Below are 14706 nucleotides of genomic sequence, written 5' to 3' on the forward strand. Positions count from 1 at the left end.
TTTTGCTTTCAATGTATGTGATTTTCATATAAAGATCAATAGGAAAACTGATAAAGTTGGATTGTTCATCAACTTATGATTCAACACATGGCCGTTCCAAAATACGTGTTGCACTGAAGAATTAAGCCTTAATTTAATCAAAATTGTTAAATAAAATAATAAAATATTAATTTGATTATATAAAACAATTAATAATTATTTTGATAATTAAATAGTTAATAAATCATTTAAGTAATAATATAATTATTTTATATCATTAAAAATTAAATAGTTATTTTAATTTTTATTTAAAAAATTAATTAGAGTGAATTAAGCAATTATTTTGCGTCAAGAAAATATCACAAATAAATAAATATTTTCCTTTCAAAAAATAAATAAATACTTTTATTTAATTGAAACATAAGGGTATCTTGGTCAATAGTTCCACCCCTTTACAGTTCATCAAACAAAACAAAAATAATAATATTTCATGATACAATTCCAAAGTCTCAACCAAAAAAAAAAAGAGTCGTTTGGGACCTATAATCAAATTCCATTTTCATTACAATCACCATTTCATTAAGAATTCAATTATGCAATCAAACGCAAGGCTTAGCACTAAACAAAACCAACTTTAAGTGTGAATCATCACCTAAATTCAAAAAGGAAAAGTGAGTCACCCTTCAACTTGAGAGATTAAGAAGAATCTTGTATGTCTGATGACTAATACCATTTAGTTCTATAGCCTTCTAGGTCATTGACTCATTGGTTTCAAGCTAAACAGATTCCTTGTTTATCCACAACATCAGCAGAAAGCTAACAATAATAAATGATTAATTATAATATAAAAAAACTTTTTTTAAAGGAACATAATAAAACTAAAACAACGGCCATCTCTCACTTTTAACTGAAGTTGAATAAAGACTCCGTTTATTTCGGTCGTTTAGTTCAGTTTAACTCAGTTTGAGTAATAAGCACAGTTTAAACCAGTATTTAATAAGTATGTAGTTTAAATTATATTCCTCGTTTAAATTGAGTTAAACAATCCAATTTATAGTTTAGCTCCCCTCTCAAATTTAATCTTTTAACCCATTTTTAAACAGTAAAAAGATGTCCACTATTTTTACTTTTTATACATACTAAACACAAATTTAAAGTTTAAATTATGTTCAAATTAAAACTTTAATTACATATTCAAACGCCAATTTAAATTACAATTTAAACTAAATGGTTTGAATTTTTCTATTCAAATTAAAAAGTTTAAATCAACAAAATTTAAATTAATTAATCAAATGGGAGCAAAGTTTTATGCGCTTTTTGAACCAGAAAACAAACAATGAAAAAACGGCCATCTTACTTTAACTGAAGTTGAATCAAATGTTGGAAGATAAGTTTTAGCACTTTTTGAATCAGAAAACAAACAATGAAGAAAGAAATAATTTTCAAAATCGACTGAATAGATATGCATGATGAACTAACCTGACATAGACTATTCACCACTACAGTTTTGAGAATTGTTTTTATTTTTTTTTTATTTTTTATTTTTTTTACTTTTGCACTATTTTGTTGGTTTGGATAAGTCAAATTATCACCGACCCTTGAGGCAATCCAAGATTCAAAAAGTTGGCCGGTCCCAATTGCATATCAATTTGGGAATTTGGATGGACCACTCACCCATTGTGTAAGGATGATAAATTCCTTTTAGCTCAACATTTTCTTTTTCTTTTCCTTTTATTTTTTTATTATTTTTAAGAATATTATCACTGGTGTATGTTAAATTTTGAGATCATTCTTAATTTACCTTTTAAATTATAAAAAATTTTACTTTACACCATAAATTTTGAATTAATCTCATTTAAAATTCAGAAAATAAAATAAGAGCTTTTAAGTTTAAAGACCAAACTATAATTATTATCAAAATTTAAGAGGTACCGATAATAATAATCCTTACTTTTGTTTTCTATGCTAAAATCTTTAGATAGTGTTGTTGATAACCCTGAATTCGTGAACGACATTGCAGAGAGCAAAATTTATAGTTAGACTGTTATCAACGAGTAGCAATCGATTATTGGGAGTCAACGAAAAGTATGAACGAAGTTTATTTATTTTTTTATTTTTCTAAGGTAAATGCATTTGAAAACATGAAAATACAAATACTTGATACAAATGACCTCGCAATACAACAAAACTTAACTCGACCACACCAACGCGTGAGGCCGCATGTAAGTGCCAACAACCACTACTCCTGACACACCCAGTGACGGCGCCAATCTTTTTTAACAAATTATCTTAATGAGGACATATAAAAAAATATATTTATTTTAATGGAGACATATATTATTTCAATAGAATGTTAAGTGTAAAATTTTTAAAGGTAATATTTAAAAAAAAAAAAAATTTGAGTGGGTGCGGGATAAATCCACCACTGGACACACCTATCTCCCAGAAAACCACCTCACCACGAAGCCAAGATCTCCAAAGGCGCATCCCCTCTGGTGACCACATGCGTCTCACGCAAACATAAGCAACGACAGAGCCACTCTCAACACCACAAACTCAAAGAACGGAACCAATCACAAACGGTGGGGATCCAGTAGAGCTCCAAAGAAGTAGACGCAACGCCAACAACCACCCAATACAACCTCGTCAAAAACCCATCTCCATTAATGAGAAGTCCAAACCACCATCCCTAGGGCCGGATCCGATGGCAAGTTGGAACACTGTTGTTAGATTCTGGCTTGAGGAGAGAGCCATACAACGACGTTAGCAGTAGTAGAAAACTCGCAGAAGAGAGAGAGAGGGAAACCCTAGCCACTAACACGTTCAGTCTTGTGGGTTTTACTATGTAATGAACATGGTGGTAATGACGTATCAAACTCTGTTAATGATTTCCTAAATCGTGGTAATGACTCCCTATTTATATGGATCTGTATGTTTCGAGTGTGATATGCTCCTCTTGAATAAGATTCGTTTCTTATTTTTTTTATTGGAAGGCTTAAGTTTGTTGTTTTGACCAGGGTCCATTCGGTATGTTGGATATATATATATATAAAGGACTTTCTCCAGTAGGCTTCCTTACGGGCACTGAATCTAATCAAAGTCACATCAGATTAAAAAATATGTACAACAGACAGTTTCATATATAAATTTGATGGCTAAAAACTAGAAAACTACCAGCACAGAACTATCGATAATTTATTTTTTCTAGTCCTATCAAAAAACGCTCTAAAAAAAATAAAACTTCTGAAAGAAAGTTGCACATTTTTTTAAAACTTTCTCAATCTTAATGACTAGTAACTTATACTTGATTATTTAAGGACCTTCTCCAATGGGTCAGCCTACCAATAATATAGAATAAACAGTTTCTAATATAGATATGACGGCTATGAAGTAGACAACTACTTGTAATACATTTTTTAGGTCCTAGAAAAACTCTCTATATTTTAAGATTATCAACAAAGTTATTAGCTAAACTGTAAGCATAATGGTATTTTAGTCCTTGTACTCTTTTTTTTTTAGATTACTCATTATCTTTTTTGTATTCTTTTGACAATAGTTATTCTTGATACTAAAATTGACAAAAAAATTTAAAAATTTATTAGAGATAGTCATATCCCTATCACTTAATAAATGCAAATTTCACACAAAAGGTTATATAAGTGTAAAGTGTTCTAATATTTAAGTGTTTTAATCATAGGAAAGTAAACATTTTATTTGTATTCTTTTGACAAAATTGACAAAAGATTATTCGTTATTAATCTTTTTAGATTACTCTTTATTTGTTTTAATCTTTGGTCCTTGTACTTTTTTTTTTGTAGATTATCCTTTATTTTATTTTGTATTCTTTGGACAATTGTAATTCTTAATACTGAAATTGAAAAAAAAAAATTTAAAATTTAACAGAGAGAGTCACATCCCTGTCACATAATAAATACAAATTTCACACAAAAAGTTACACTTAAGTTAAAATGTTCTAATTTTCAAGCATTTTAATTTTAGGAAAAAAAAAAAACATTTCACACTTAATGAAATAATTTTTGTAAAATTTTGAAGTTATCTCAAGATGGGTGACAATATTAATTTTCAGAACTCATCCGTCAATTGGTGGAGACCAAAACTACCAAAATCTAAAAATTAAGGAGTAATTTAGTTGACAAGAAAAAAATAGGATTAGTATGTCAAATTATTCATAATTCAAAGAAAGCAAGTTATACTTATAGTTGTATGGTTATATGAGCTAACAATTGATTGTTATTGGTTGATATATTAGCTTTCATTTTTATTTAACCGTTAATACATTGTTCTTTTTAAATTATTTTAATTTTAAAAATTTATTTTTACAAGCTTCAAAGTTAAATAATTTATGACAAAAGTTGATAATATTTGAAATAACGTATTGAAGTATAAAATAAAAAAAACACATCAAATATATCATCTTTACATTTTTTTATTAGTAAAATATAGCGTTGACAATTGTGTCGGAGGTGGTCTTATCTAACAACCTAACACCGACAAGGATTCTCAAATTGAAGTAAAATGGACATTTCATGCCTCAGTTGTGACCAATTCTATTGGCGGAAGAAAGATCTGCAAAGAAAAGCAAATTACATGGTACTAGATTGTAGTTTTGAAAATTACAAATTCATTTGCGAAAAAAGTCGGAAACATAATAGAGATTATCATTATTATTCCTATGAAATTATGTAATTGAGGGACGTGATGCTCTTGTTAACCTCTAAGGTAATGGATGGTCAGAATGCTTCTGTTCTTTCTGCTATTTGGTCTTCGAATTGGGACAGTCTCTTCCTTTGGGGGTGGGGTGGGGGGAGTGGTTTTCAATTAGGACCCTTACTGGTGGAGGAAATGGACCACCAATTTTGATCATCTCATTACTATTGGACCGACCGACCAGCCTTGTGATACCAAAATAGCAATAGATTTTTTTTTTTTTTTTTTTTTTTTTTTTTTTTTTTTTTTTGGGTGGGTAGCTATACAAATTCGATTAATGGAGCTAACTAATCTTTATGGCATATTTGAAAAGAACAATAAAGTAAGGCATTATATTCTTTGAGAGGATGGGGGCTGCATAAGCATATATTCATAAGACTATTAAGGAGATAAAAGACTCAAACTTAGAAAAAGAAGTTATGATGATGATAGCATTAACTCGCTTTAAAATAGAATCCAAATTTATTTAAAAAAGAAAAAAAAAGGATTTTTGATTCCAGGTGGTTTAATTAATTGAGTAATGGAATAATTGTTGTATAAATCAATCCGTTGTTTGAATAACGGTAACTCAAATTCTAAATTTTATGTACCAATTAATATGACATGTTAATTGTCATCTTTTTATTAGTAGATATAATGTTTTATTATTGATTGACGTGATAAGGGAGTTTTTTTTTTTTGAGAGAGCGTGACAAGATTTTAAACATCCACTAATGTAAAAACTGCAACTTACATGTCACATCAGTTAGTACACAAGAGTTAATACATAAGAATTAAAATTTAAGTCGGTGTTCCTGACATTAGACCGACTCTGTTAAATTTTTTGTCTAATATTGATTTGGACGTCGTTGCAACGTCCCATTTAAGAATTCCATAATATGATTGTTAAAATTAAAAAGATTGAGGATCAAATTTGTCTACCGCTAAATAGTTTGAGGACCACTAGTCTTAAAAGACTGAAAAACAGAACAGAAAGGCCTACTTTTCAAGATCCAGCTAAAAGACTTTCACGTCCCCTTTGAAATATATAGAATGCTAGTAGACAGCGGACACAACGACAACATTAACCAAGAAGGAGAAGCAAATTTATGGTTGTCAACCTCATTTGCTAATTATTTTGATTAATTAGGCCCAGAGAGAGCTTGAGAAGTCAGAATCATATTGCCACGAAGCAATTAATAAGTGTGTGTATAAATGGAAGGTCCATTAAATAATATCGGAGCAGCAGCATCAAATTTATTATTCTTTTTTTTTTTTAAAAGAGTTACATCAAATTTAAAAGAAGTGGACTGTGAATATTTCTGTCCTTTCCTCACTATTATAATAACTCATGGAAATAAATTTTCTGTTTCTGTTTCTGTTTCTTTTCTTTTTCTTTTTTTTTAGGGGCAGTTTTCTGTTTCAGTCAAGAAGGAAACACTCAAAAGCCTGCTTGTACTGGGATTTTCTTTTGTAATTAATAGGGAAATATCTTTTAATGACTATTACCGGCTTCAAATCTTGAAATTTGGAAAGAAAAATTGAAAGTTAGTGGGGCAATTTCCCTCTAAGAGCCAGCACTAGCGTGCATAAATAGATGCTTACTATTTCCAGGTCGGTTTCATTACCTTGTGGTTGAAAAAGAAAAGTTTTCAGAAAATCATGCACCAAAATTGGATAGACATTCACATGGGAAAAGATAAAACTTTGAGCCCAATTGCTGCTTATAAAAGTAAAATAATAGCCAAAGGGAGACCATCAATATCAATCAATTCCACAATAAGTGCAACATTTTACCATGGTTTGGTTTGTAAAACTAAACGAGTTTGGAAAAATAGCCAATTTTTATGGTAGGATAGAATTTTTTTACCAGTAAAGTTATTGGCTCATTCGATTTTTTAATTTAAACTGAGATATGACTTTATATGAGAATTTTTAACTGTAACAGAAAAAGTTAGATTAATTTTTTATGATAATTTTTAACTGTAACAAAATTAAAATTAAAAATTCGAATCGATTAAATGAACAATGCTTTAACTGTTGAATTAACTTTTTAACAATCAGATATGTGAGAATCGATGTTAAAAATTTGATTACAGATTTGACTGTTTAAAAAATTAATTCAACAATTAAAACAGCATTATCTATCATAAGGCAAAAAAAAAAAAAAAAAAAGATAAGGTACTATTTATGTGTTCTATTTATTATCATCGGTGATAAAGTATTTTTGCTTTTTTTTTTCTTTTAAAGTGGAGAGGTACATTTTTTTTTCTTTGAAGGTTTTATATTTATGTTTTACTATATAAGCAATATTAATCCCGCACAACTTACTGTATGAGAGCGTAATAGTGGACCCAAAGTTCACGTGCTCTCTAATTATATGTTCTCATTTTCCATATTTTTAGGTTACCAACAACTAAAAAAAAAAAAAGAAAGAAATGTGAAATAAATAAAAAAAGAGGGCGGCGTGGTTTTGGCAAAAATATTCTTCTAGTTTTTATTTTTAATTATGCCCAAGTCAGTTTTAACTTTTGTTCATTAATCTATCGTCTCAAACGTTACATCTTAGTGGAGTTAATCACCAACAATACATTTACTGCATTTCCATATATGTAAAAATTAAATATTTAGTATTTAGTAACCTATTTATTATGAAATCCAAATTGATTCATTTTACTACTAACTTTTCCAACGTGGTAACCGTTAATTTTACTACTAACTTTTCCAAATGAGGTGACAAGAGTTTAATTGTATATGAAATACCACACATATATGATATACCCGCATGAAAATTCACTAGGACATGATAAATTATTAATATTTTCATATGGGAATGATAAATACAAGATAACAGTGTGATAAAATGTAAATCTGATAAATGTTAAGAAACCAATGTTTGACAACGTAATAACCCAATAATAGAGTACTTAAAACTACACCATTGAATTTCATCAAAAAAAAAAATAAAAACAAAACAAAACAAACAAAAGTACACCATTGAAACAAGTAGAGTACGTTTAGTTGGAGGATTCAAATTATAATTTGAATCATGGTTCATGATTCATTACAGTGTTTTTTCTCATAAAAAATACATATAAATAAAAAATAATTCTAATCACATAATTTTAATCTATGAACCAAACGTCTCCGTAGAATTTTGTTTCTTGGTCATTGGAGATGGAACATTGTGTGATCGATGTACTTAGAATAAAGGCATGAACAAACAAAAAAATAGCGTGACGAATTCTACTAAGAAGACATCGTGGGTGTCGCAATATTTGACGCACTGAAACCATTGGACCATCACTCTTCAGCTTCCACAACAGTCAACAAACAACCAAATGGATTCTCTCTCTCTCTCTCTCTCTCCCTCTCTTCAGTTACTCTCGCAAAAACTCAGAGCCAATCATCTCTCATTGCTCCCTCTTGTCATAACAAAGCCCCTGTAATTTGTTGACACATGCAAAGCAAACATATCCAGTCTTTATCAGCGAGGAAAAAAATCAAAACCCAGAAAGGAGGAAAAAAAAAATCAAAACCCAAAAAGCACACTGAAAATAAAAGGAACCAACCATTATTCCCATCCGTAGATTTTAAATATATACATGCATATCCACACAACTATAAAAATGTGGTTAGAGGCCTAATACAAAGTACCACATTTGTATGCCATTTTTCCATCATACTCTGCCTCTTTCTTGCCTCCTTTGAACCCACACAAACAAAAACAAAAACAAAAAAAAAACAAAAAAAGAAGAAGAAGAAGAAAGAAAAAAATGGCATACTTCTTCCTAATCTTTCTTTTGCCCTTGGCCATGGCCTCCGGGGCACATCTCCGGCCGGGTTACTACTTGGAAACGTGCCCGAAAGCCGAGTTTATCGTCCGAGACGTCATGAAAAAAGCTCTGATCAGAGAACCCCGGAGCCTTGCCTCTGTCATGCGCTTCCAATTTCATGATTGCTTTGTGGATGTAAGTCTAAATACATGTTTTGAAATATTTCTCACTTAAAATTTTCATTTTTTTTTTTCGTATAAAAATCCCCTTTTTTTTTTTTTTGGGGTGTACTAAAAATATTTTATTGTTGAAAAGGGTTGTGATGCTTCCATGTTGTTGGATGACGCACCAAACATGCTTGGAGAGAAACTTGCTCTCGCAAATATAAACTCTCTGAGATCTTATGAAGTCATCGATGAAGCCAAAGAAGCAGTTGAGAAGGCCTGCCCTGGAGTTGTTTCTTGCGCTGATATCTTAATCATGGCTGCTAGAGATGCCGTTGCTTTGGTAAAAACTTCCTTTTCATTTTTACCCTTAACGTTTTTTTTCAAAAAAAAAAAAAAATTTCTTTCATTGGTACTATTTACAAGACGTAATAACACTCTCTGTTTCAATAGGATATTGGGTGGAAAAAAAAAAACATAAAAAGGTGCTACTCAAAAGGTCACTTTAAGGATCACACCCAGAACCTGTTTAGGAGAAATTTTTTGCAAAAAAGTTTGTTATTTTTTTTTTTAACATATTCACACCGAATTGAAGGAAAAACCAGAAGAAATTCATATTCAAAAGGTACTAAAAACCATATCCCACAGCTTGTTTACCAAAAATTTTCGTCAAACAAGTTTTTTATTTTTAAGCAAGAAAATTAAGAATATGTAATAAGACACTGTTTCATTGGAGGAAAAAAAAAACATTAAAAAGTGCTATTCAAAAGCTTAAAGGATCACACCCAGAACTTGTTTAGGAGAGATCTTTTGTAAACCAGGTTTTTTTTTCTTTCTTTTTTTTTTTTTCCTTTTTTCCCCCTCTGAATAACGACATATTCACATCGCAATCCAGGAAAAACCAGAATAAACTCGAATTCAAAATTTAAAGACCATAGCCGACAAGTTTTTTAGCACGAATTATTGTCAAAACTAGTGTTTTCTTTGTTTTGTTTTGTTTTGTTTTTGTTTTGGTAATTTAAAAACGACATCTTGAGACTAAAAATTCTTTGCTGAACCAGACCGGAGGACCTGACTGGCAAGTGAAGCTAGGAAGACTAGACAGCTTATCAGCAAACCAAGAGCTATCAAACGACATCATGCCAAGTCCAAGATCCAACGCCAGTTATCTCATTGATCTCTTCAAGAAATACGACCTTTCAATCAAGGACCTTGTTGCCCTTTCCGGGTCCCACTCGATCGGCCAAGGCCGATGTTTTTCGATCATGTTTCGACTCTACAACCAGTCCGGAACCGGCAAACCGGACCCGGAAATTGAGCCAAAGTTCAGAGAAGAACTCAACAAGCTTTGTCCAGTAAATGTTGACCAAAATGTGACAGTAGATTTGGATGCAACACCACGGATATTTGATAACCAGTACTTCAAGGACTTAGTTTCCGGAAGAGGGTTTCTGAATTCTGATCAAACTCTCTTCACTTTTGAAAAGACAAAGCCGTTTGTGAAGAAGTTTAGTGGGGACCAAAAACGCTTCTTTGAGGCCTTTGTTGAAGGGATGATAAAGATGGGTGATTTGCAATCTGGGAAGCCTGGGGAGATCAGAAGGAATTGCAGGGTCGCCAATAGAAGGCCACTGGAGAAACTGAGGGAGTATTAATGAGAAGGAATTTACAAAACTACATTTCAAAAGCTTAATATGGACCTGTTTAACAGAGTTTTTTGTTTTTTGTTTAGTAGAAGAAGTTTTTTTTTTTAGTAGAAGAAGAGAAATAATATCTTTGACTTTTAGTATGGGTTTGAAGCCATATCTTAACCGTGTTTAAATTGTTCAAAATGATTTTTAAATTTTTAATACGCAATAAAAGAGTTAGAATGAAGTTTATAGGGCGCGTTTAGAACTCGTTTTAAAATGATTTTATTTTTTTGTATGAAAATGAAAATAAAAACGTATTCAATCTCAAACAGAAATTATTTTTAAAAATACGTTTGGTAATTTTATCAAGAGATTATTTTCAGTGTAAAAAAATTCATTAATGTCTCTTTCTCTCTCTGCTCTAGAGAAGAGAAAACAAAAATAAAAAATGAAAAACGACTTTCATTTCTCTATCATTTTACACTAAACTAAAAAATCATTTTTATTTCTGTTTTTTGTCTTTATTACGCCAAACTCCGTTTTGGAAACATTTTTATTTTTTATCTTGAAAAACGTGAAAAATAAAAACAGAATCAATTTCAAATACATCCATAATGTCTTAATAAAATTCTGATACAACTTTTAAAGTTTATTTAGATTTTGTTTTAAAAGCTATTTTATGTCTTTGACTAGAAGTTTTTATACAAAGTCAAAGATTTTACGGATCATCTAACTACTTTCAAGAGTAACTTTTGAACTTAAAATGCGAAAAGCGGCTTTTAGAAACTTTTGTTAAACAGACTCTTAGAGTCTGTTTAGTTCGTTGATTTGAGTTTTTAATTCGAGTTAATATGTGATTTTATGCGAGAGCTTTTTATTGTAGTAAAAAATTTAGATGTAATTATTTTTAAAAGTTTTTTACTGTAGTAAAATTTGAATTCTAAATTTGAATCAGTGAAATGAACGGAGCGACGTTTTTGAAAAAGTCAAGTTGCAAGACGAAAGCACTAAGTAGACCATTTAAGAGTGTTTTGTGTGACATTGGGATGCTCTCCACAACCTCATATAATGAAGTCATGTTCTTTTGAATATTTTGTGTTTTATTTGACAATGTCAGAACCACATCTTATTTATAATATTGGTCTTGTTACTAGAAGCAGATATTGGTTGAACGCCCGCATTAAGTCCATTTCAGCTTTCTTGTTGAATTCAATAAAAAAAAAAAAAAAAAATGCACTTTCTATGGAAATAGAAAGTGGCCTTTGCAGAAAAACTTGGAACAATTTTGCTTCAATACTCTATGCACATAATAAAACTCTGTCCCCTTCACAAGTAGTAGAAGACAAACTGAATTTGACGTCTACCTAAACTACCTTTTGGAAGTTTCGGATGGCCTAGTGCCAAATAACAACCATTTTTCGGGAGAGAGAGAGAGAGAGAGAGAGAGAGCCAAACAACAACCATTTTTCTGGAGAGAGAGAGAGACTTTGAAGGACTCAAGACTGTGGTCCATTCCACTTACTGGCCCGGAAAGACTTTGACACAGAGAATTGGCATTGTCGTGGGCTCCATGTCTAGCGTCCCACATTGTTCCAATGGCTAGGCATTTGATACTTCATATTGGAACCCCTTTTAGCCACTTACTTTGTATCGCACTTGTTGTAGATTTAATATTAAAAGGTCAATCTGTTAAGTATTAAGTATAGTGATATAATGCATTTACTATTTATAAATTTATGTATATACATATATATATAGATAATTTCTTATTACCTAGAATTTGAACTTTTTTCTTTCGAGTAGATGAAAGTATGAGGTTCATAATTTGACAGATTATGAAACACAATGTCGCAGATTATGATTGGAGGACAGTGACCAATGTCGGAACTGGAGACAATTTGTTTTTTTTTTTTTGTTGCTAAAAATAGAAAACAATCTGACAGATTATGAAACATAATCTGATAGATTATGACCCTTGTTAACGTCTGTGATCTGTACCGGAGCCATAGACAACAACTTATTTTTTGGTTGAAATAAAAAAATCTCACAGATTATGAAACATAATTAGCTAGATTATGGCTAGTGACCGACGACCGATGCCGGAGGCAGCGTATCATTATTTTGGTAAAAGAAAATAATTTGGCAGATTGTGTTTCATAATCTGCTAGATTATGGCCAGCGATCGGCGATTGAGAGATGGAGTTAGAGATAACCTATGAAACATAATCTACTAGATTATGTCTAGTGACTGGCAACTGAATGACAGAGCCGTAGACAACCTATTATTTTTTGGTGAGAATAGAAAAATAGTTTGGTAGGTTATGAAGCATAATCTGAGAAATTATGACTAGCGCCGACGATCGATGCTGGAGTAAGAGACAACATCTCCTTTTGTTAGCTTAGTGTTACATATTTAACGGAATCTGTGAAACTTAGGGACCAAAATTAGAAACATATAAGGATTAGGGACTAAAACAATACAAACAAACAAAATTTAATTTAGATAGTCCTAAAATTTTAGCATGTTCCAATTTTGATCCTTAGTTTATACAGATTCCATCAAATTTTAACATCTAGTTAACAGAAAGACTGAGACTGATACAAAATAAAATCTCAGGGACCAATTGTGTGACGTTTAAAAAGTCATGGACTAAAATGGAATTGGAGGTAAACTTTAGAGACCATTTGTGGAATTAACCCTTTTAATTCTAATTTCTTTGGTATTCTAAATTTTATTTGGATCACACCTCAAATTAACTCAATTTAAAATTTTTAGTTCAAATTAAAATCCTTTTTAGTTTCAGAATTCAAATTGTGTGATTTGAATTCCACTTGAGACAAATTTCTTCTTATGCATTAGGAGCTAAAAGAGAGGACCATACAGCCCATAAAAATCTGCCATGGCTATCACGGTTTTGTAAGAATTCAGAATATGTTTTTTAGTTGGTTTTTGGTTTATCTCTTTTATCTCTATAAATACCTTATAATTTTTTTGTTTTAACTCTAATTGATGTGATTCTTCTTCCTATACATTCAGAGCGAAAAATATGAATAAACCCAGATCCATATAGCCTGGGCAATTCTGTCATGAATATTGAGTTTTTGTAAGATTTATTATTAAACTCAAATAAATTATTATTTTCAACACTTTATCCAAACATAGATTCAAATTTAATCCTTAGTTCAAATTATAATTTATTTGGTATCCAAATTTTATTCGGATCGCAATTCAAATCACCTCAGTTTAAAATTTGTAATTCAAATTAAGATATTGTTTAACTCAAGGATTTGAACTGTGTGATTTGAATTCTGCCTAAGACAAATTTTCTTCTTGTGCATTAGGATAGAAAGAGAGGACCATACAACCAATAAAAATTTGTGATGGATATCACAATTTTGTAAGATCCCATATTATGTATTCGATTGATTTTTTGTTTATCTCTTTTATTTTTATAAATACTAAATCTTGAAATGCCATAACTTTTGTTTCAAATTCGATTGGGATGATTATTTTTTCTATGTATTCGGAGCAAAGAGAAAAAATCCCCATCCATATAGTTAGTGAAGATCTCTAGTGGACATTTACATTTTATAAGATTTGTTAGAAAACACTGAAGTGGCGATTGAACTGTTTTGGCATCACCACTATACCTATTAAATATGACAATGTTCAGTGAAAAATAACACAATCAATATGGATCTTGTTTTGTCATGTTTCATCGCTACAAACATATATAAAAAAAAAAAATCATCTCAATTTGAGATCACAATGTAAACTTACGACTTTTTTAAAAAGATATAAACATCCTTCAACATTACGTTATATAGGTAGTAATATACCTACTAAATATGATAATGTCCTTGAAAAAAATATATAGCCAATATGGATTTTTTTTGTTCTATTTATCGCTACAAACACATAGAAAGAAAAATCGTCTTAGAGATCAAACGGTAAAATTATGACTTTTTAAAATTCCATAAATATTGTTCTATCTCATGCAATACTATACCAACTGAATCTGACAATACTCCGTGCAAAATAACGTAGTCAATGTACATCTTATTTAATCGTTGTTATAAATACATAGAGAGAAAAATTGCCACAATATGAGATCTAACATTAAATATTACTTCACCCAAAACTATCACTAACCGACACATATCAATATGTTACTGTGTCGTTTGGGCTTCACAAAAGTGCAATAAAGCGGATTGAAAAAGCGATAAAAATCCTTAGAAAATGACTTTCATGCCTTGTACCACCTCATGTATTTACAAAAAGCCACATGCATAGTACTAAAATAACCGGTTGAGGACGTCCAAATACATAAAGATGCAATAACGGGTTGACCTGGCCCGATCCGTTCTCTTTAGGTTCACACGGGCCGTGGGCTGGGTCGGTCTGTATAAGAATGATCTCCGCCCAGTCCACATTATGAGTCAATTTTA

General features: G+C 30.8%; 1 protein-coding gene across 1 annotated transcript; it reads left to right on the forward strand.

Annotated features, from left to right (window-relative positions):
• The first annotated feature begins 8036 nt into the window (after positions 1-8036).
• LOC21402709 (peroxidase 17) lies at positions 8037-10415 on the forward strand. Its single transcript, XM_010107974.2, has 3 exons — positions 8037-8657; positions 8778-8969; positions 9688-10415. The coding sequence occupies exons 1-3, from the start codon at positions 8463-8465 to the stop codon at positions 10279-10281; spliced, it is 981 nt and encodes a 326-aa protein (XP_010106276.1). The 5' UTR covers positions 8037-8462; the 3' UTR covers positions 10282-10415.
• Positions 10416-14706: the final 4291 nt, after the last annotated feature.

This window comes from Morus notabilis, unplaced genomic scaffold (genome assembly GCF_000414095.1).
Source record: "Morus notabilis unplaced genomic scaffold, ASM41409v2 Scaffold62, whole genome shotgun sequence".
Lineage (NCBI taxonomy): Eukaryota > Viridiplantae > Streptophyta > Magnoliopsida > Rosales > Moraceae > Morus > Morus notabilis.